At 37.2% G+C, this 22,078-nt stretch overlaps 2 protein-coding genes and 1 long non-coding RNA gene across 3 annotated transcripts; 1 reads left to right on the top strand and 2 right to left on the bottom strand.

Moving 5' to 3' along the window:
* Positions 1–1,388: 1,388 nt before the first annotated feature.
* On the bottom strand, positions 1,389–3,321 carry LOC141638465 (uncharacterized). The gene is made up of 3 exons (XM_074447879.1): positions 2,786–3,321; positions 2,406–2,672; positions 1,389–1,770 (listed from the first exon to the last, which is right to left on the bottom strand). The coding sequence occupies exons 1-3, from the start codon at positions 2,837–2,839 to the stop codon at positions 1,585–1,587; spliced, it is 507 nt and encodes a 168-aa protein (XP_074303980.1). The 5' UTR covers positions 2,840–3,321; the 3' UTR covers positions 1,389–1,584.
* A 1,962-nt stretch (positions 3,322–5,283) lies between these two features.
* On the bottom strand, positions 5,284–6,382 carry LOC141638388 (uncharacterized). Its single transcript, XR_012542077.1, has 5 exons — positions 6,268–6,382; positions 6,037–6,121; positions 5,829–5,861; positions 5,404–5,538; positions 5,284–5,311 (listed from the first exon to the last, which is right to left on the bottom strand). It is a non-coding gene; the product is annotated as an uncharacterized LOC141638388 (long non-coding RNA).
* Positions 6,383–17,102: 10,720 nt separating this feature from the next.
* Positions 17,103–18,329, top strand: LOC141638267 (uncharacterized). The gene has a single exon (XM_074447674.1). The coding sequence runs from the start codon at positions 17,103–17,105 to the stop codon at positions 18,327–18,329; it is 1,227 nt and encodes a 408-aa protein (XP_074303775.1).
* Positions 18,330–22,078: the final 3,749 nt, after the last annotated feature.

Here is a 22,078-nt window from a genome sequence, read left to right as displayed (position 1 = left end):
ATAATAGATCTGAAAAAAATGCCATTATCTAAATATCAAAATGTAATATAAGACATATTTGAAATAAAAAAATATAAAATAAGTAAATAACAACACACAACAAAATAGTATAAATTGTATAACTTTAATTTTTGAAGAATATAACTTTTGTCGTAAATAGTATAACTTTAATGTTTGAAAGATATAACTTTAGTCGTAAATAGTATAACTTTAATGTTTTAAGTGTATAAATTTAGTCGTAAATAGTATAACTTTTATAAAAGCCAAATAAATATGAAAAATCGTAATTAATCAACAAATAACAAATCTGAAAAAAAAAAATTAAATAACAACCACGACTTCACCATCAATAACCAACAAAAATTAAAAAACCAAATAACAATAACAAAATAAAATAAATCTGACAAAAAAAAAAAAAAAAACAAAAAAAACAAAATAACAAAAAACAAAAAACAAAATAAAGTAAATCTGAAAAATTAAAAAAATGGACAATGAAAATAAAACAAAACCCATACAAAAACGAGATCAGTGACAATAAAAACAAAAAAAAAAAAAAAAAAAAAAAATGGAACGAGATCTGAAAAACCGAAAAAAAAACCGAAAAGATAAAAACAAAATCGAAAAACCAAACCAACAATCAACAATGACAAATGACAATACACATGGACTGAAAAAAAGGAGAAAGCAAGAGAAAAAGGGGAGATCTGAAAACCAAAAAAAATGGAACGAGATCTGAAGGTTGTTGATGTCAGTGGAGGGAGGATTGGCGGCAGGAGGTGCGGGTGTAATAACCCTTTTATTTAGTCATTTTTATTTTAAGTTTATAAATTTATTTTAAGTATTTTAAATTGAGAAATATATTAGAAAGCACATACTCTTATGTAAGCCGTCAATGATTTGTGTGGGTCTCGCTTATTGGTTTTTGTTTATGTTTATGATTAGGAAGTCCAATTGTTCCACTATCTATTATTCTTTAACCTAATATACTAGTATATGGTATTTATGTCTCCTTGGAAATCACTTGACTTGTTATGCTGATGTGCCGTTTCTCTCGTATTCCATGCTCCTCTTTTCCAATTGTTAATAATCATAAACCCTTATTCTTACTAGTTGTTGCGCCGCGCCCTCCCGGGCGCGGAGCCCCAATTTGGCCTACTGTTTATAAATTTCCGATAGTAATATTGTGTAGGTGTCGTGCATATGTGTACAAAATAGTTTGTGAATTACTTTGCCAATCTGGCCTAAACCATGTAGCGGCCATATGGGCTGGTTGACAGCATTATAGTAGGGGAGCATTACCATACACAGTGAAATTCATAATAAAGGCAATAATATACACGGTACATAGGATGGATTATAATGGGACAGTGTGAAAAATATATAAAGTTGAACAACGTAGTTATTTATACACAATAAGCTGCTTATTTGCTTCCGAATTTCATATATATTTCCGTGCAACTGTTGCTAGGCCACCCTAACATGAGATAATTCTTTCTTACATTTAGTCTACTGCTTCAGTAGAGAAACTTCTCAAACTAACGCTTAAAGATGGAGCCATCTAGCATTATTTATGTTACATATAGGTCACATAATGGGACAATATTTAATAATATTTTTATTAGCGTTGACACGGGGTGGGACGATTAGGCTGCAGCAATTTGACTGGACAACTAATGGGTAGAGTGCAGTAAGAACAGCGGAGACATGATCATATGTGTTAACCGCTTCCACATTAGCAAGTTTTCTTGCTTCCTTTCTGTATAAATGCACCTGGGACACATACATAAAAAATGAGACCACCACCTACACTTACCAAATTATAGTAATCAATCAACCTGCCAAATCATTTGTGCATCTATTCTACACATAAACCCATTTAATTTATATGATCAAAATAAAGAACATGCATAGCTGAAAGAATCCAGGGATTACCAAAACAACCAAGTTGAACTAAGACAAAGCAAAAATTGATTAAAACCTGGACCAAAAAAACATGGGCTCCGAAGCAAAGAAAGAGAGAAAGGAATGCGCTATAATATTAAGGGTTTTATCCGATCTTATTCAAAAACGTTAGGTTTTAGCGGTTATAAAATTGGCGACGGCTGCCAAAAGACATTACCTTTTGAGTCAAAATACAAACTATCAAAAAATTCCGTCTCACTAAATAAAGGAGATTCATAATAACTGCTACGATCATAATCACGGCCAAAATTCCGTCTCACTAAATAAAGGAGATTCATTACAGGCTAAATCTAGATTTTTTTCAAAACATTAATAGTTATATATTATATTTGAAATAATGTATTTTTTACTTAGACTTACAAACACGGCACCAAAATTAAAAAAATCAATTTTATCTAACTTTTGTAACTATTATCGAGTGAGTAATGGGCGCCGGAATATACCTGCTCAGGAATCCAAAAACTTTTACGAAATGATTCCAATAAATCGGAACCACAGACAAGCATGACCTTAAGGGATCCTGGGAATAAAAGGAAAAGAGTCAACTTTGTGCTCAAGGAGCTATAATTTATGATCAACCTCAAATTCCTGAAACTATCGTCTATGTCATCAAACTCATTATTACCAGCAGGAACAAGAGTATTCTCGCATAAGTAGTTCTTCACTCTACATAAAACAGTTAAGGTCCGTTGGTAGGTACTTTGCTTAGCCTGTATTGGCATCAACACTTAAAGATTAATTGATAATCTCTCTGATAAATTTGCTTACCCCAAATTCGGTGTAAACGGAAAAGTAGCCACAATGTAAATGGTGGTTTTATTACCTCCCATGGATCTACCATCACGAAGACTAAACTCCTGCAAGCCAGTTGACACATTTGTATACGGTGTTCAGCAGATAAAAGGTCCTGCAGAAATGAAAGTACTGCTTACAGTCTTACACCACCATTATATTGGCTGAAATGATTTCGGTTTGATTTACTCACCCAATATTGTAACTAATTCAGATACAAACACAGCCTGAAACTCAAATAGTCTTAAACATTCGGGTATAAGTTATAACAGCTCCAAGCCTCCAACAAGGTAGGGTGTGAACTCTTATAATTTGCAAAACATGTAGTTATCCTAGGGGACTCCTACCATTTCAAGTTAATTCTTATTTATGAGCTTTACATGCTACCAAGCATAGCGTATTTCTGAACTTAAAATCGTTCAAAATTTGATTGAGAAATTTGTGTCCATCAATCTACAAATTTTAAGCTCAATAATGATGATTGGTCATTGGTTAAGCCATATTGCATCTAACAGATTGCCACTCTTTGTTGAACAAGATGACCATCAATTTTTGGTGAAAGATTTTAAAGACGATATCAAATAAATAGCTCCTTCACATTGCTAGGAAATAAGGTGAAAATTGACTATATACCTTCTTTGCATATCCATCATTCACTGGTGACATATTGGCTCCAATAACATTGACTATATACCTTCTTTGCATCTCCTTCAAACTGTTCCAACTTCCCGCCTGTTGTTCTGAAGTATAGTGTAGGGTAGCCTTTAACTTCAAATGCCTCATCCGTGATATCATTTGCAGTGGCATCCTGTATCCATTACTTAAAGCTCAGAAACTACAATTATATACTACAAACTGCATATCAGTGGACGCCTGGACGGCACAGCAGGGGTTGAAGAGTAGAGAGAATGTTAACAAACACAAGGTAATATTTTCCGACCATTACTTAAAGGTATAGAAAGTTGCACGCCATGAGAATATAGTACATATACATCTAAAAAGAGAAGTCTTACAAGCTTAGCGATGACAACATCTGGATCATCTTTGAAGGAAAGAGCAACTTCATCCAATATTGGGGCCAACTTTTGGCAATGTCCACACCACGGAGCATAAAATTCCAAAAGAACTGCGCCAACCAAGTTACTAAGATAAATATGCAATGGAATTGGGGCATAGCGAGCAATTAAAGCACAAACTAAAAAACCCTCACCATTTTTCCCCGAGTTCAAAACCAACTCATTGAGGGTGTCAGCAACCACCACCTTGACAGGCTTAGAGTTGCTTTTAGGGATAGGCTCAGACTTAACGTGTGCAGAAACCTTGCCTTCCTGCAATATCAAATTTTAATAAGATGCAGAAATCTGTGTCCATGTGAAAAAAATTAAAAATAAAATTACAAGGTGGAGATTATATACTTACAGTGTAGTCCTTTATCCATGCGGCTATCTGATCTGGTTGCACTTTTGCGTTTAGATATTTCTTCCCGTCATTGGTCTGGACAATGATGAGTGGTACTTGCTCTTCAGTGACTCCAAAGTACTGCCCAGGCATAATGAAAGATACCCACAACATTAAGAGCACTTAAAAATGCAACAGTATCAAAAAATAATTCTACACAAATTGACATATGCCCTTATTGTCCGTAAGAACATATACCTGGAGTGCACCCTTGCTAGCGTCGAGGTCTCCCAACAAAAAACTAATACCATTAGATTTGTATTCTGCTGCAACTTGCTCATACTTTGACTTAAACGAGTCAAAATCAGTAGTGAAGTTCAAGAACAACAAGGCCTGTCAAACATACAGTAGTCCATAGTGAGCCATCTCTTGCAGAAAAAAAAAGAAAAAAATTGTACATTTTTCAGAATGAGAAAAGGGAAGACGTTTTTAAATCATACATAAAAACCTGGCAGCAAAGTCGGAAAAGGCCACACAACAGAGCACAAGTTAAAATATCGTAAAACTGAGCCCATAGTTAAAAAGGTTGGCGAATCAAAAGGAGGTGAAAAGCTATTAAGGAACGTAATATAGTCACCCATATCCATGACAAACTATTTCAAAAACACCGGAATCGTAGATTTGTTTTGCTTTGTTTTGTTTTTCTAACCCCTTTAAACGGTTTTTTTTATTCAGGGATTTTTGAGCACCATGTTCGGTTATCGGCTTTCTTAAATACTACTCACAAGGCAACTTGTGTCATAGAATTAGACAGGGATGCAAAATATGATGCAGTGAAAAGAATTCGGATATGTGAACTGTTTACGAAATTGCCAATAGACATACTACCTTTCTTAGTGACACGACTGGAAATATCACTGCCTGACATTTTGCTGACGTAATTTTGGCCAATCACACACATCTCCATGTCTGAACAATTTTGTTGAACAAAATAATACTTCATAGCTATCATAATCCGGTTGACAGAGGAAGAGATTACCTCAACAACAAACCGCATCCACGTTTTGTCTCCATGACATCCGTCGCCTTTTAAAATGGTCGTCCAAACTCCGGATAGAATCACCGATCTCCGAAAATGGTCACAATCATCACATAGCATCTGCATATATGTACCAGTAAACTATCAGACGAAGGAAAGCAAACCAGGAAATTTAACTTATAATACTCTGACAGGCTCGAATACATACACACCTCTATTAGCATCTGTCCGTTCATATTGAGATTCTCGACAAGAATTGGGCAAATTTTCATATGGCCTCCCACCTCCACTGCCCAGCTTGAACCTTGCTCATAACCAGACCCTAGCACCGCCATTTCACTGCCACCCTACAATTAAGGAAGATGAAGCACAATCATCAATGATAGAATCATCTCAGTTCGATGAGGATTTAATTTGATGGTTTACTTTCACTCAAATACGTCTACACAACGAGATCAAGATGACCAGACAGACACAATTAAACAGGTTTGAGCACAAGACTTAAAACAATTTGCACATTAAGCCAAAGTCTGAATTCTATGGTCAGAGGCATACCTTAGATTTGGCACATTTACTAAGCTTGTCAGAATGCTTAGTAACATATTTAAAGTAGGAATGGATTTTACAAGGAAGATACCTGTGAGAGAGGAACTTCGATTTCGATAATATCCTGACAAAAAAAATAACGAAATCAAACTGAAATCTAATGTCAAAAATGGATTCAAAAACAATAACGAAATCAATCTGAAATGGTTAGAATTAAGGGAGGAGATCTAACTACTAAAACGACATAAGCATCCCAAAAAAAAGATAAAAAATGGTTAAAATTAAAGGCTTGAGTATACCTGATGCTGGAATCGCGAGCAAAGTACGACAATAGATCTAACACAGAACCAACAACAACATTTGAACACTCTAACAATAATAACCCTGAAATCAAATTGAAATCAAGATGAGTTACGGAATCTAGATCTCACACAACACCAACATCAACCAATATTCAATAAAGGAATCATTCTAACAACCTGACCAAAATAATAATTAAATCAAACCCAAATGAAATTCGTAGGAAATACCTTGAAGAGGATAATCGTTTTTTGCGATTTGGGTGAGATCTGTTAGGGTTTGATGAGAGAATGGTATCGGGAGATGTGGCAGTGAGTTAAAGGAGAATGTGTAGATTAAGATGTGGCTGTGGGTTGAAGGAGAAATGGAGGAAGGAGATCAAAAGATGAAATCCAACGGATGAGGAGGAACTTGGTTGTGTACTATTCATTGCTACAGTACACACCAAGTTCTCTCTTTTTAAGAGGTAAAGATACTAACATATCACTAAAACGGCTGTTGATAATCTTTGTGTTGGTCCATCATTATCTACAACACTTGTTCCCTATTGAAAGCAATATATTGCATCCGTTCTATACTTGTTGTAATTCTGCTCTCTATCTTGCTTTATTTTGTCTGTCCTAGTGGTCTCGCTATTATAATCATCTATCAATTTGATCAAATTTGGGTTCAGTTTCCTACGTTCAATGGATTTTGGTCTTATATGAAATTTTAAGGTAACACGATTCTACCGATCCTATTATTCTTAATATTGTTTGGGGTTGTATGTTATATGTAATAATTGTCGTCTTTTTATATGAGATGTGTGGTGCAAATTTAATGTGGGTATATTATATTGTTTTTTTTATATAAATATATTTATAATCGCTTGATTTTATTACATTGTTTGTGAGACGGGTTGAATTATGAGACGAGTATAGACGTGTTAATTGTCTTATATTAAAGATGGGCTCATGTTGACTATTGGTAATGATGAAAGGCATTAGAGGAGTTTTACGTATATGATGATGGTGAAGGCTTCAGTATGATGGTGCGTTTTATGATGCGGATATTGTTAGTTGAGCAGGTTGTTGCTCTTGGTTTATGAATAGAGATAATGGGCATATGAGTATTAGGATGGTTTTATTTTTGTATCGTATTTGATTTATCGTTTCCTCTGACCTTGACTTGTGGGAGAGTAGCTTAGAGTTATACTTTAAGTGTTGAGAACGGTTCTTTGAACCTTTGACAATATCGATATTGAAATTGAGATGGAAGTCGTGGGTTGGGCGTGTTGTTTAGTCGGTTTTGATTCGTTTTCTTTATTATTTAAGTATCGTAGTTAGTTAGTTAATTTAACTCCCGAGTTATTTAAAATAATTAGAGACGGGTTTTGAGTCGGGTTTGTTAAAATGGAAAAGCTGCTATATCGGGAAAGTTTCCATTTAAGGAAACTTTCCATTTTAAGAAGTCTCTATTTTTAGTAACTTTCTATTTTGGGAACGAGAATAGTTTAAGTAATTGTTTATCATTTATTTATCTTTCAGAGGACGAATTTGTTGTGGAATATTACTGAGCACCCAACTATTTGACTGCAGTACTGAGGTAGGGGAATACACTGATTAAGTTCTTACGATTATAAAGAGTTGGCATGTTCGGTAATTATATGACATATCTGATTATCTTATTTATCTTGTTGAGCATTATTGTTTCATACGTTTCATACATTGCATTTGCATCGGAGTTGGAGTTGGAGTTGGAGGAGATGAGATTATTGCAATTAAGGCCCAAAGGGTTCTGCAGACTTGCCCTGGTGTCCTCGGCCTACGAGTGGTATATCGACGACGGTCGATTGATATAGTCTGCCGGGGATCGGTATGGCTGGGCGTTCCGGGGATGTGTGTGATGGAGTTGAGATTGGAGGATCATATCATTGCATTCTTTATTATATCGTATTACCTACTCAACCTCGCGGTTGACCCTGTATATCGACGACGGTCGATTGATATAGTCTGCCGGGGATCGGTATGGCTGGGCGTTCCGGGGATGTGTGTGATGGAGTTGAGATTGGTGGATCATATCATTGCATTCTTTATTATATCGTATTACCTACTCAACCTCGCGGTTGACCCTGTGTATTCGTGTACGCTGTGATGATCCATTTATCGGGGAGCAGATTGACAGTTGTTGAAACATATGGAGTCGGCGGGGAGAGAGCATGGATCACCCGACTTAGAGCTAGCCCACTTTTATTGCGGTTTAGCTATCGACTTTATTTTCAGTTTTGGGACATGTTCCATTTGAGTTGTAAACATTTATAACTTTCAATTTAAAGTACTGTTTATTTTTCCTTTGTTATCTACTGCCTCGGGTTTCCGAGATGGTAACACCCTTCTTTATTTGAGGAGTCCTAGTCCAGGCCCTTAAATAAATGGAGGTGTTACAGCGGGGGTGACGGCAGGAGGAGGAGGAAAGAAGGACGGCGGGAGGGAGGAGGCGGCGAATCTGCAGGAGGCGTGGTAGTTGACGGAGGGTGATGGCTGTGTTGATGGTGTGGAGGCTGTTGTTGTTGTCGGGTTGGGGGGGGGGGGGGGTAGTGACGGTGATCAGGAGGGTTGTTGGTGTTGGAGTTAGTGTACTCCACAATAGTGCGTTTACATAATAAATCTCATTAAAGAAATATTATCAGATATTTAATTATTTGATCCTCGTCAGTTGATTAACGTAAATCGATAACGGTTGGCTGACTAGAGTTTGACGTTATTGTCGTGAGACGGCGGTGATCAACTGACCCATTTCGGTCACACCTAAAGGAACGAACCCCAATTGACAACTAATTAATTGTATGAGATACAATTTATTTAGTCCCTTGATTTATAGACTAAAAAGTTAGTCGATTATTTTTAGAGAGATTTCGAGTTGCGAACTCGAGGCACGGCAGTTATTATTTAATTATGCGATAATTGAATAATAAATTTTTGGGAGACGGGTTTTAGTTAATTAATTGTTAATTCACTAAAATTGTACTAATTGATTAATGTGATTAATATTAGTACGTAAATAATATGTGTAGCGGTACACGTATATTTACGGAGTGATTTGGACGAATTAATTATGGAAGTATTTAAACATGAAATGATGTTTAAAATAAAATTACACGTATTTGTGCGACAAATATAAGAACCAATATGGACCCGTAAATGGGTAAGTGAACCGTGTAAAATAGAGTAGTGGATGATTAGGAACATAATCATTTCACCTTACTTTATATACTACCATAAGTTATCTTATAAAATATTATGCATGTGATGTAAGATTAAAAATATAAGACAAATTGAACACTCCACCCGGTTTTCCCCCCCTTTATAGACCAAATTGTTGTTCATTTTTCTATTATTCACTTGTACACTTTGCATGTGATTTCTTTATTTGGTCTTCCTCTCTCTAAAATAATATACATCTTTACTAAGAAGTTAGTAATCTATTTTTATTACTAAGAAGTGTTAGTAATATTACAAATAATATCAAGGGTATAATTTTAACAAGTTTCTAGTAAAATACTTGTTAGTTTTTGGGTCAAGTTCTTGGGTGCATCTTGAAGGAGATCTTCTCTTTGAAGATTTGTAAGGAGGATCATCCATATATTTTTAGCTCAAGAACAAACTAGTAAGGTGAACTAGTTTGTGCCCATTTTACCATAAAATCAATGTAAGAAAATTGTTTTTCCTTAAACTTTCTTTTTTATGCTTTTATATTTGCATGCATGTTACATAGATCACCTAAATGATAAATTATGAGATAATTTAATTTTATTAGAGAGTCTAATATAGATCTATGATCTTTCAGTTGGTGGGTGCCGGGTTTGGGGGGTGTGAGGGATGAGGGAATTTTTTTTTTCCGATTTTTTTTTGTTTTGGTTTTTTTTTTCAGAAATATGGGAGTGAAGAAAGAGAGAAAAAGGGATTGAGAGAAGTGTGAGAAAATGAATAATGAGGAAGTGGGTATGAAGGTTACAATAAGGACGGAGTTATACAAGATTAGAAGGAGTTATACAAGGATTAGGGAGGGAGATTAGGGAGGGAGATTTGTGACCCTTCAATGAGATGTAATCTCATCCCTCCATCCCTTCCATCCAAAGGCCCTTATAAAGACTTAGGGACTCATATGATATGAGGGACTTACTAGAACCCTTCTCTCTCTCTCTCTCTCTCTCTCTCTCTCTCTCTCTATCTATATATATATATATATATATATATATATATATATATATATATATATATATATATGTATGTATGTATGTATGTATGTATATACCCTTACCCTTCACCAAAAAAAAAAAAAGAGAATATCATACTATTCAGTCTCTCACAACTTAATTGACATTAGTAGATACGGTAGTGGATTTATCATTAGCCTAAAAACAGAGTGATGAGTCCTATATATTAGGGAGATATGTGCATTGATGGGGTGACTCATTTGATGAAAGAGGCATACAGAGAGGTAAAAAAATGTCCATTACGGATGTTCTAAAGGGATTTGGTTTTTTTTTTCCTTCCAAGAGGTGTAAAAATCATGATTGGATTTCGGCCATCAACTTCTAAAGGGATTTGGGTTTTTTTTCTTCCAAGAGGTTTCAAGAGTTTGAAAAACCGACTAGTTTTTTTTTTTTTTTTTAATGACTATGAGGGGATTGAATACTTGAATCCCCCACGGGCCCATGTATTTCCGCACCACCACATGGACCATGTAAGCCACCCCCTTCGGGGGCTGCAGTGGCCAAGTGATCATAATCCGAGCTGGTAGTCGAACCCGGGACCTCTCAACTCCTGCATTTCTGCAAGTTTCAAGGTTTAACTCGACTACCACTGTACTAACACCACTTGGTTAATAACGGACTAGTTATTGTAGTTTGATTAAATTAAATGATAATCCCTCCTACCTATTCTAAACTACCTCTCATTATTTGCATAAAGATTAAGAAATTAAAATAATATAGCATTGGTTGTTTTTGTAATAGAGTGAAGTAAGAAAAATTAAGATATTACAATAAAATATTTCATAAAACAATATTTTATTTACTGAAGGTGGAATGGGTATTTCAAAATTGATATATCTTTTCCTCTTTTCTTATGAAACTAGGTGGAATGCCTGTACGATGTACGGGCGCTAGTAACATGCATTGAATTTCCAATGCATCTTCTTATAGTGTTTTATCGAATATTCATTGTAAAATGTTAATCAACTATTCTGGTCTATTGAAAATTGCTACACCTCTGCTCCAACCGTGATGTGCCTTGAATCTGGTCTATTGAACATTGTTTATTCGAACTTGATAATTTTATACTCCGTCTGTCCCAATCATTTGTTTATCTATTTTATTTTAAGGTGTCTCATAGATAAGTTGTTATAACTATTGGATTTGTTAGTTTACTATAAAATCTTATCACTATTCTTTCGCAAAAACTTAATGTTTCTTGATGAGATAATACCCTCCGTCCCAGTCAATTGTTTGCCTATTTCATTATATTTTAGGTTGCCTTAGTTAATTGTTTACATTTTGATTTTAGGAATGTCTCTAATGAGTAACCTGATCCTCCACACTCAATTCAGTTAACTTATCATCTAGTAACTGGTCGTGTCCCATCTCCTTATCTTTATGCCAAATGTAATACTAATATTTAGGAACATTTGTTAAAATCAGTACTTGAAGCATTATGAGTAAATTATATGTAGTAAAACTTATGCAGTTATGTTGGCCTGGTATATTTTGTTCTAATATATAGTCATGAACTTATGATTCATATATGGTACTACGGAAGGAAAAAGACAATAATTAGTTGAATTACATGCTTAATATTTAGGATTATTTCATATGAATAATCCATCCTATGAGTGCCCTCCAAATATCACTCCATCCTATCGGTAATTTCTATTAAATCCATTCTATCCACCATTCTTCCCATAACATTCTAGGAAAACGGGCAACCTGAACAACATGTCACCTTGTTATTTTCAGGTTAAAAGCAACGAACACTATACAGTACTCCATAACACCTCAATCAAACCCATAGAAAGTAGAAACCATATTCGGGCACCTCACTGCCATCGCCATATCCCAAAGCCACCATCACTATCCTAGCTTCACTTTTATACTGACCACGCTATATTAACTTGCACACACATCAAACCATATAAAATATCTCATCCACCATCAGCAGTTTTCAGTTTTCATCAAACAAACATCATCATTTACGCCACCAGTCGCGTCCACCTTTGAGCCTCCGTCGACCTCGCCCTCGTAGCGTTCTTAAGATGTTGTCGCCTTGAACCACCGTACGTGCTTTCCACCATCAGTAGTAATAGTTTCTGAAAACCTAGATCCCCAATTCAGTTTAGGGGTAAATTTTAATTTAGGTTTGGGTGGTTGTGGGGTGGTGGTGTTAATTTGTAATCAATCTTTATTCTTTAACACTTTTTAGCAAGTAATGATCCCTAGTTGAGGATTCTGGAGCCGAAGAAGAAGGTGACATTGGGATTTATAAGAGGACTGTTGTCGGGTTCGTAGCTGTCAAATCGAATCTCAGCGACGACACAAACGGAGTATGGTGATGATGATGGTTGTAGAGAATGGCAACAAAAGTAGAAGGGGCGGTAATTGATTTGGTAGAATTGAATTTTGGTGTATAGTGATGAATAATCAGGAGAAAAGAAAAAAGAGAACAGAGAAGTTGAAGAAAATAATAAAAGGAAGAAAATTAGTCGAAAAATAATCCTTAAATAAGGAGGAGAGAGATGGCTACCTAAGATAACATGTCATAATTTTAACTAAGTTTGGTATGGGAAGAAGGGTGGATAAGATGGATTTAATTGGAATTACTGATAGGATAGAGTGATATTTGCAGGGCACCCATAGGATGAATTATTCCTATGAAATAATCCTAATATTTATACTAATATATGATTGTTTTGTAGTTTAGGTAAGATAGCTTATAGATTCTACATTTCTACTATAAATTTTTCGTAGCTAACAATTACGAATATATAATACTGCAATTGTGTTTTACTTCTATTAGAACTATACATTTGTTTGGTTTGTTTGGCTTATTCCCAGGGTTTAAGAGTTTCGTGATCACTTTTTCTTTTTGTCGCCCCAAAATTGCTAATATCGCCCAAGTAAAAGACGAAAGTACCCTTTTTTAAGTCTCTTTCCTTTTATTCCGCTTCATCTCCATCTTTAACTGTATCATCATTCATTCATGTTTATCTAATATAATCAAAAACAACATTTCAAAGGGAACGATTTCTTTTTTTAATATTGCACTCATTTAGTTTAGTTATTATAATTAGTGATTTAGTCTCTTTAGTGTAGCTTTTTTCTCTCTTTGTGAGAGCACGTTGTTTTCTATCAAAAATTAAAAATCAATAACAAAAAAAAACAATAACCAAAAAAAAAATCTCTGCATCTTCCTTGCATGCTTATTGGGTCTTTGAAGAACCTTAGCTTTGCTCTGACAATCTATCACCTAAAAGGGATTTAATATCCCAAAAATCTATCCTAAATCTTCTATAATCATTTCATCTCCAGCATTTTAATTGGTGTATGTTGTGTTTACCAATTAGAATTCTATTAAAAAATAAAACCCTAAATCTTTCGTCTTCAACTATTGGGTATTGCAGAACCCAATCGTTTCTCTGACAAGTTTAGTCCTATTCAATAGGATTTTCTTTCATAAATCTATCTTTATTATTTGTAATCATTGTCTTCAGTATGCATTTATTGGCGTTTGTGGTTTCTTGAGCTGCTTTTACAAGGTAATCCAATCAACCGTCGAAGTTTCTGCAGGGATTGGGGGAACTGAAACGTTAATCAATCACTCTGCATGCAATAGGATTTGGGTGTACTTATTTAAGCAGTTAAGGATGGGGAAGTTTTCTCCATCAAAATTTAAAACATCATCTCCTTCTTTTCACTACAATAAAAATAAAAAAAATCAATACTCTGACAAAGTAAACTCATCTGCTCCAATGGAGTTTGAGGCACAATTTGGTCGTTTTGGAAGTGAAGGGCAGGGTGCGGCTGATATTCATCAAAATATCTATCATCATCAAAACTATCATCAGCCTCATCCTAATGCAGACTTTAATCCAATGAACCTCTTGCATGTGAATCTTTGGAGGTTCCCAAGGTCTGGGGGGTTATTAATGTGGATCCTGCTGAGTTGGGAAGATCAAGGGAATTCTGGGGGAATTTTTGTTTAGGTTTTCTTATGGATTATAGGCTTTTGATGATAATTTGATTAATGATATGATTAGGAAAAAGTGGAGTATTGATGGTAGGATAACTGTGTTCCGGATGGGGGAGATTTATGTGTTACACTGTGAGGGTGTCTCTGATCTCGAGGGGTTGCTGGCTAGGAGTACAGTAACCTTTGATGGAGCCTTAATGGTGCTTGCTAAATGGTACCCTGACACAGTTCCTAGAACTGTCTGATTTCCGTATGCTGAGTTATGGGTTAAGGTTTGTGGGTTGCCCTTTGAATGTTTGAATCTGCATGTGGCACATGTACCAGGGAAACTATTAAGTCATCACTATCAAGTGGAACCTTTTGAAATTTTGCCTAGGAATGACTATCTTAGGTTGTGGGTATGTCTAAAACTTAATGAACCTTTAATGCCGGGGTTTTTCCTAGCAATGGATGATGGGCATCTACTGTGGGTGCAGTTTAAATATGAGGAAGTATTCAAATATTACATTAGATGTGGTAAGATATGGCATAAGGGTTCGCAGTGTAGGGAGAATATGATGACTGTGGTGTCGTGCATAATGGAATCTTTGGATAGAAACATTGAGCGAGGTTTTGTGGTCTTTCAAGCGCAAAGCAATCACACCATGTTTAATATGGAATTGAGAGCCACTCCGTCTACTACTAGATATATTTCGTCTAGGCTGCATCTAAGGGATAGACGACTTGCTACTGAAAACCAAGGGCGGAATGCAAGAGAAAGGGCGGTGAATTTTGATTTGGAAATCACTCCTTGTGGTCGAGTGTTGCCTGGGATGAGCTTTGCAGTGACTGCACAACCGTTTGCAGGTCCAGTGGTGTTTCAGGTGGGATATGGTGCTGTTCATTTGGGGGAGGAGGGGGGTAGTCATTACCAGGGAGGAAATGCGCAACAACCTGACAATACAGAGGGTCAAGATCAAGATCAAGATGTGATAATGGGAGAAGGAGATGGGAGGGGTCATGTGAATGAGGCCCAACAGTCTGCTAGGGTGGATAGGTTGCCTGAGCGTGGTTTAAATGCTGGTCATATGGAAGTGGGAGAAGGGAGTGGGTGTGAGCAGGGTCAACAGGGGGGACGACTTGGGGTAGGTGGTTGGTTGGTAGGGGAAGGGAGCAATGCTAATGCTAATCAGGAAGTTTATTTTAGTGCTGGTGAGGATTTTGAGGGCCCTGGGGAACAAAATGCTGGTGTTTAGGGCTTTCTGCAACAGGTTCAGGCAACTGATCCATATGTTGTGTTCTCTAGGCATGGCCGGCATAGGAAGGAATTGGATCGTGATTTGCGTCTCCAAGAAGCTATTCTGAATCGTGTGGAGAGTGATGTTAAATGGGCTAGAGTGATTGATGATAATCGTGGTTACAATCAAACCTTTGATCCGCCACCGGGGGAGATTCCAATTACTTATCATTATATGGAGGTAGTGATTGGTGAGAATAATGAGCCTGCTGGGGATGAGGGTGATCATATGGTGCCTGATATGGTTGGGAATGATCCAAATAATGCTATTGTTATAAGTTCTGACTCGGAAGTGGAGCCTGCTGAGGGGGAGGGGGATTCTGATTCCTATCCGAGCAGTTGGATGGTTCACCCTGGTTATGTGGGGACTCCTTCTAATGAATCCTCACTTTTTCACCATAGCTCTGCTATTAATTTAATGTCTAGCTCTGAGGATATGGCTGAGGTTACTGGGAATGAGGTTAATACAGAGTTGTGTTTGAATGACTTGTCTCAGACTGTGGAGGGAGGAGAGACTACTGAAGCTGCTGATGTTCAAGGGAGGGGGAAGGAAGTGGTTCTTTCTGTTGCTCATGCTGCTATTATTCGCAAGGATAAAGAGTTGGAGTCTGGGTCAGCTTCGATTAAGCCATTGCAAGAGCTATGGCGTGAGGTGACAGGTGAGATGATGATTGGTGGTAATGAGAGAGTGGGTCAGATTTCAAGGCTGGATGCTGGTGAGCGTTCTGGCTTAGGGAAGTCTAAACTTTTTGATTTTCCTTCTTATGGGACACCTTCTGCTAAGGTTATTGCTATGATGGATAATGGTAAGTCAGCTGGAAGCATTTCTGATGGGTTTATGGGACTGGCAGATTGCTATCACCAGTCTGTTTTTGAAAAGGAGCACAGAGATGCTATTGTTACTGCTCGGAAAAGAAAATGCTGCTCTCAGGTTGATGATAGTTTGGTTCCAGATGATGCTATAAAATCAATTGGTAATGCTAAGGAATATCTTTATCAGTTGCCCAAGAAGAGGTGTGTTGGTGAGGGTCTGGCGGCTTCACAATCAGTAGGTGGTGGGGGATTCCGAGTAGTTGTGTCTGATATGGAGGTTGAAGTTTCTACTGATTCTTCTTTTGCTAGCAACGATGGCGGTTTTGCGGAGGTTGGACCCAGTCAACCTCATGTGAACCCATGAAGGGACTTACATGGAATTGTAGGGGTCTTAATAATACGCTCGCCCCTAGAATTCCAAAAATTAGGGCGTTATTAAGTAATCAGTATTATGATTTCGTCTTTTTAATTGAAACTAAATGTAATGTACTTCCTCCATTCAACTCCACTCTACCATAGTACAATTTGCACAAATGTTAAGAAAATAATAAAGTAGTAATAAAAGTACAATGGGAAATGAGATGGTGATTAATTTGTCCATAAAGTGGGTAATTATGTGGGCCAACTAGTGGCATTTTGTGTAAATAATTGTTTGTCATGAGGATAAAAGGGTCATTTTACTTGCTTTTTATGGAAAGTGGTAGAGTGGAGTTGAATGGATGAAAAAGGAAATATGGTAGAGTGGAATTGAATGGAGGAAGTATGTAGTATTAGTCCCTTGTGTAGGCCTTTTGGTTTTTCTAATAATGTTGGCATAGATGCCAATGGTAGTTCGGGAGGACTTTGGGTAGGATGGAGGAAGGAGGCTAAGATGAGCCATATTTTGACGTGTAACAACTTCATCGTTTTATTAGTAGAGAAATGTAATGGGCGTTTATGGTACTTGGTGCTTTTTTATGGTGCTCCATCCGTTCAATTACGAAGTTCTGTTCTAGACGAGTTGGAAGAATGCATATTAATGCTTGTACATCCATTTCTAATTATAGGAGATTTTAACCAAGTCGAGTTTGGAAGTGATAAACTTAGTATGAACCCAAGACCAATTACTGGGGCAATTGATTTCAACATTTGGAGAATTCATAATCAGTTGGTGGATATACCATTCAAAGGACCGCGCTATACTTGGTGTAACAATCGTAAAGGTCTGAAGCATGTGTATGAAAGAATTGATAGGGCACTTGGTTCAAAGGAATGGTTTACGGTTTTTCCGGATACGGGAATTAAACACTACCCTATCCAAATTTCGGACCATGCACCGATTGAACTGGACTTGAATCTTACAAAGAATATAAGTAAAAAGCCTTATAACCTTGACGCATGGGTTTTCTTGTATGAGGAGTGTATTTGCATCATTAAGGATGTTTGGAGGTTGCGGATACGAGGGTCTCCAGCCTTTCGAGTAGCTAGAAAGCTTTCGGGAGTACGTCAACATGTACACCGATGGGCGTTAGATATGCGCCTCGAATGGAGAGAAAAATGGGATGAGTTTGATCTAGAATTGGAAAAGGGAATGGATGCTGCGATTAGTGATGGGAATGATGCCCTTTACACGACAGTGAACGACAGGGTACGCGAGTTCTCAAAAGCAGCTGCGGTTTTTTGGAGGCAAAGGGCGAAGCTGAAATGGATGATTGACCGGGATACTTGTACTAAATACTTCTTCAATTGGGTAAAAGGAAGAGCAGGTCATAATTTCATCTTAGGAGTAAAGGATGGTAGCGGGAGTTGGGTTTATGATCCGGAAAGTGTTGGAAATCTGTTTTATGAATCGTTCTTCTCCTTATATAACCCGATTATTAGTGATGATGAAGACACTAGGGCACAATTAATGGATGAGGTTTTACGAGGGTTTAATAAGACGGTTAGTAGTGATGATTATGATGCATTAAATCGGCCTTTTACGACTCAGAAGGTGTGAACTGCCGTCTTCCAAATGGGTGCGCTTAAATCACCAGGCCCTGATGGAGTACCATCTATCTTCTATCACAAGTGTTGGTATTTTATTAAAAAGGATGTGTGATACCTGTCAAAGTGAGTACCAAAAATAATATTTATAAATTCCAAACTACAACTAGCAAGCGGTAGTAAGGGTCGATCCGCAGGGAGCTAGGGAGTTCTAAGTGTCTTATTTCAGTCTATGAATTTTCTGGGGGGGTTTTGATTATTTCAACTGAACTAAAGAGACTAAGGGAAAAGAGATAAAAATAGAAGAAATTAACAATAGAGGGAAGGAACTAGGACTTCGGGTCATCAATAAACGTCGGTCAATTGCAGCTAAGGTCACAAATCAGTCGATGTGTCGGTCTAAGGGGCAACAAATATCTCCTTTCGGTCTCAATTCGCCCTAAAATGCTATTAGCTTAACTTTCGCCCTCACTAAAGCATCTTATTGTTCACTGCGGGTCTCCCCTATTCCAACCTTTCGGTCCAGGTCAAGGGTTACCAATATTAAAAGGTTAATTGTGTCGACTCAACTAGCAGGATACAGTTAAAGCAGCGATTAACAACATAGACTACAACAACAACGACAGATCTAATAACCTAATTAGCAACTAACATCAGTCTAATGAATCACCTAATCCCAGCAGAGGTTGGTATATGAAATTCAATTTCTTTCATTTTTACCCATAAACATCAGTTTATTTGTAAGCACCTCCCTGCATGTGACACCAACCACTAACCCGAATGTAAGAAGGCAAAAAGTAATTGAATTTTATATACGTGCAAATTAATGAACATGCTATGCAAGGAGTAACTACTCACAATCCTACATGAAACTGGTCACAAATGACACCAGTTTATATGGCTCTAAATCTTAGAAATTATAAGTAGGTTGCCAAAATTTCAGGTCAAGTCTATATGTTCAGCTAAATTAAACATTAACTCGTAGATTATGCAAAAGACAAAGCTAAAAGATAACAGTTTAATGCAAGGCTTAAGCAAAAAGATAGTTGCAGTGCAATTTCATCATTGAAATCTACCGTTCCGACTCAACCTATATGCTAAATTAAACGTGAAATTTTTTGAATTTTTAACAATTTTCTGATTTTTATTGATTTTTTTGAATTTTAACGAAAATAAACAACAATGCAAACATAAATTAAATGTGATAACTGAAATGCAATAAAAACAATATGCAGACACAAATATGGATGCACAACCTCCCCAAACCAACCCGTACAATGCCCCCATTGTACCAAAACATGGAAAGGAAATGCAAACTGAAAGAGAAAGAGAATAAATGCGGAAAACTCACAAGATAGCGCGAATAAAGGGACCTCCCCAAACCGACCATGAACATGGGAGGTTGCTAAAGACCCGGAAAACCGTCACAGGAAGCTAATCCAAGTCAAACGAGTGAATAGGCATCCAAAACTGCTCGATCGAAGGGAAAAACAGTCGATCGAGTGGTTCTCTATTTGCAGGTGGTCGATCGAGTAAAAATTTCACTCGATCGAGTGAGTCCATCAGCAAAAGTACTCGATCGAGTAGAAAAACTACTCGATCGAGTGATCCTCGATGTAATTCCTGCAAAACGCAAATAAAACAGCCGCAAACTAACAAGACAAGCATACTGAGATAGTTTATGGTATAAAAACCATTTATTACAACTGAAATAAAATAAAAATGCAAAATAAAATCTCCGGGTTGCCTCCCGGATAGCGCTAGCTTCAGATAGGTCCCAACTCGACCTCTTTTTCTTCAGCAGCTTACTCTAATGAGCCCAGTCAAAACAACTCAAGGCTCGCAGCAACCTGTCAAATAGCTGCGCATGTGCTACACAAAACTGTAAGTAGCACCATAAGATAGAAATAACATAGGAAATCAAAATGTAAAAACATTTAAGCTTAACAAATTTCCAATGGCAGCTCCTAAAATTGTTCACAAAATAATTACGCCCTCCACTAAGAGCGGAATATAAAAGCTCAAGTTAACCACGGTGGAGAATTAACGAACTCGGTGCATTCGACTCAAAATTAACGCGAGTAGAAATTAAAATACTCGACGGGTATGAAATGTGAGGTGGAGGAGTCTGGTCAACTAAGGGAGAAGGTGGATAATCGTCCCAAATGCATGGGATAGCAAAGTCAAATGGGTCAATGAGGTCTCCTAAAATAGGCTCATCATCGATATCATCATAAGTATCCCATTTAGCCTCTAGACTATCACTCTCCTCATCACTAGACTCGTCAAGATGGAGGTTCTCAAAGAGAGCCTCCAAATCGTCCTCACTAACATTGCAAGAATCATAAAGGGGTTCTAGACTATCCTCATAAAAAGGATTGTCAACCACGCTAATGGTCTCCTCTATGTCTCCGTCAGCATTTCCTAGATTGGTTTCTAAGGTCTCACCCACCCCCTCATCTGAGTCAACATGAAGAGAAAAAGTAGGTTTAAGAGATTCAGTAGCAAACCAATTAAAGAATTCTAATACCTCAATTACGGGGATTCCTTCGAAATCCCACTTACTTATGGACTCGAGGTATGCTTGCGTAGGGTCATTCATATGCTTAGGACAATAGTGCGGATATTTGGAGATCGATAAAGGCATCCCGTCTGGGCTCAATAAACTCCCAAAGTCTGGCTAAATAAGCACCAAAGATTTCATCCTCTTCCTGTGGAAAACTTAGAACATGAAACATGAGAACGGTCTCAAGGAACCGAAGTTCCCTGAAACTAAAGAAAGAAAGACTAAAATTAAAGACAACTAAAACTAGCGCTGCCTCCCCGGCAACGGCGCCAAAATTTGATACCTGTCGAAGTGAGTACCAAAAATAATATTTATAAATTCCAAAATACAACTAGCAAGCAGTAGTAGGGTCGATCCGCAGGGAGGTAGGGAGTTCTAAGTGTCTTATTTCAGTCTATGAATTTTCTGGGGGGGTTTTGATTATTTCAACTGAACTAAAGAGACTAAGGGAAAAGAGATAAAAATAGAAGAAATTAACAATAGAGGGAAGGAACTAGGACTTCGGGTCATCAATAAACGTCAGTCAATTGCAGCTAAGGTCATAAATCAGTCGATGTGTCGGTCTAAGGGGCAACAAATATCTCCTTTCGGTCTCAATTCGCCCTCACTAAAGCATCCTATTGTTCACTGCGGGTCTCCCCTATTCCAACCTTTCGGTCCAGGTCAAGGGTTACCAATATTAAAAGGCTAATTGTGTCGACTCAACTAGCAGGATACAGTTAAAGCAGCGATTAACAACATAGACTACAACAACAACGACAGATCTAATAACCTAATTAGCAACTAACATCAGTCTAATGAATCACCTAATCCCAGCAGAGGTATTTAGCTAGACATGAATAAGAGAGTAAGAACAAGGGAAGGGGGAATAATAAACATTAAATAATTAAGGAGAAAAAGGGAGAGAAAGAAGTTACAGTAGAAATAGATCCTAAAATAAGAGAGAATAGCGATATAATGTATTAGAAATAATAAGAGAGGAGAAGCAACGTCTGAGGTCCAAAGACCCGTTACAAATGACATCCTCACTTCCTATTTATAAGAAAATAGGATTATTAACTAACCTAATGGCGGAAATAAGCTAAAAAGCCCAAGCCCATAGCGAATCCACTCGATCGAGTGATTTAAAACCACTCGATCGAGTAACTAAAGCTTAGACCACTCGATCGAGTAGAAAATCTACTCGATCGAGTAAA

Source organism: Silene latifolia, unplaced genomic scaffold (assembly GCF_048544455.1).
Source record: "Silene latifolia isolate original U9 population unplaced genomic scaffold, ASM4854445v1 scaffold_20.1, whole genome shotgun sequence".
NCBI lineage: Eukaryota > Viridiplantae > Streptophyta > Magnoliopsida > Caryophyllales > Caryophyllaceae > Silene > Silene latifolia.
The sequence above is the reverse complement of the archived record's forward strand: the minus strand, read 5'-3'. Positions and strand labels throughout refer to the sequence as shown.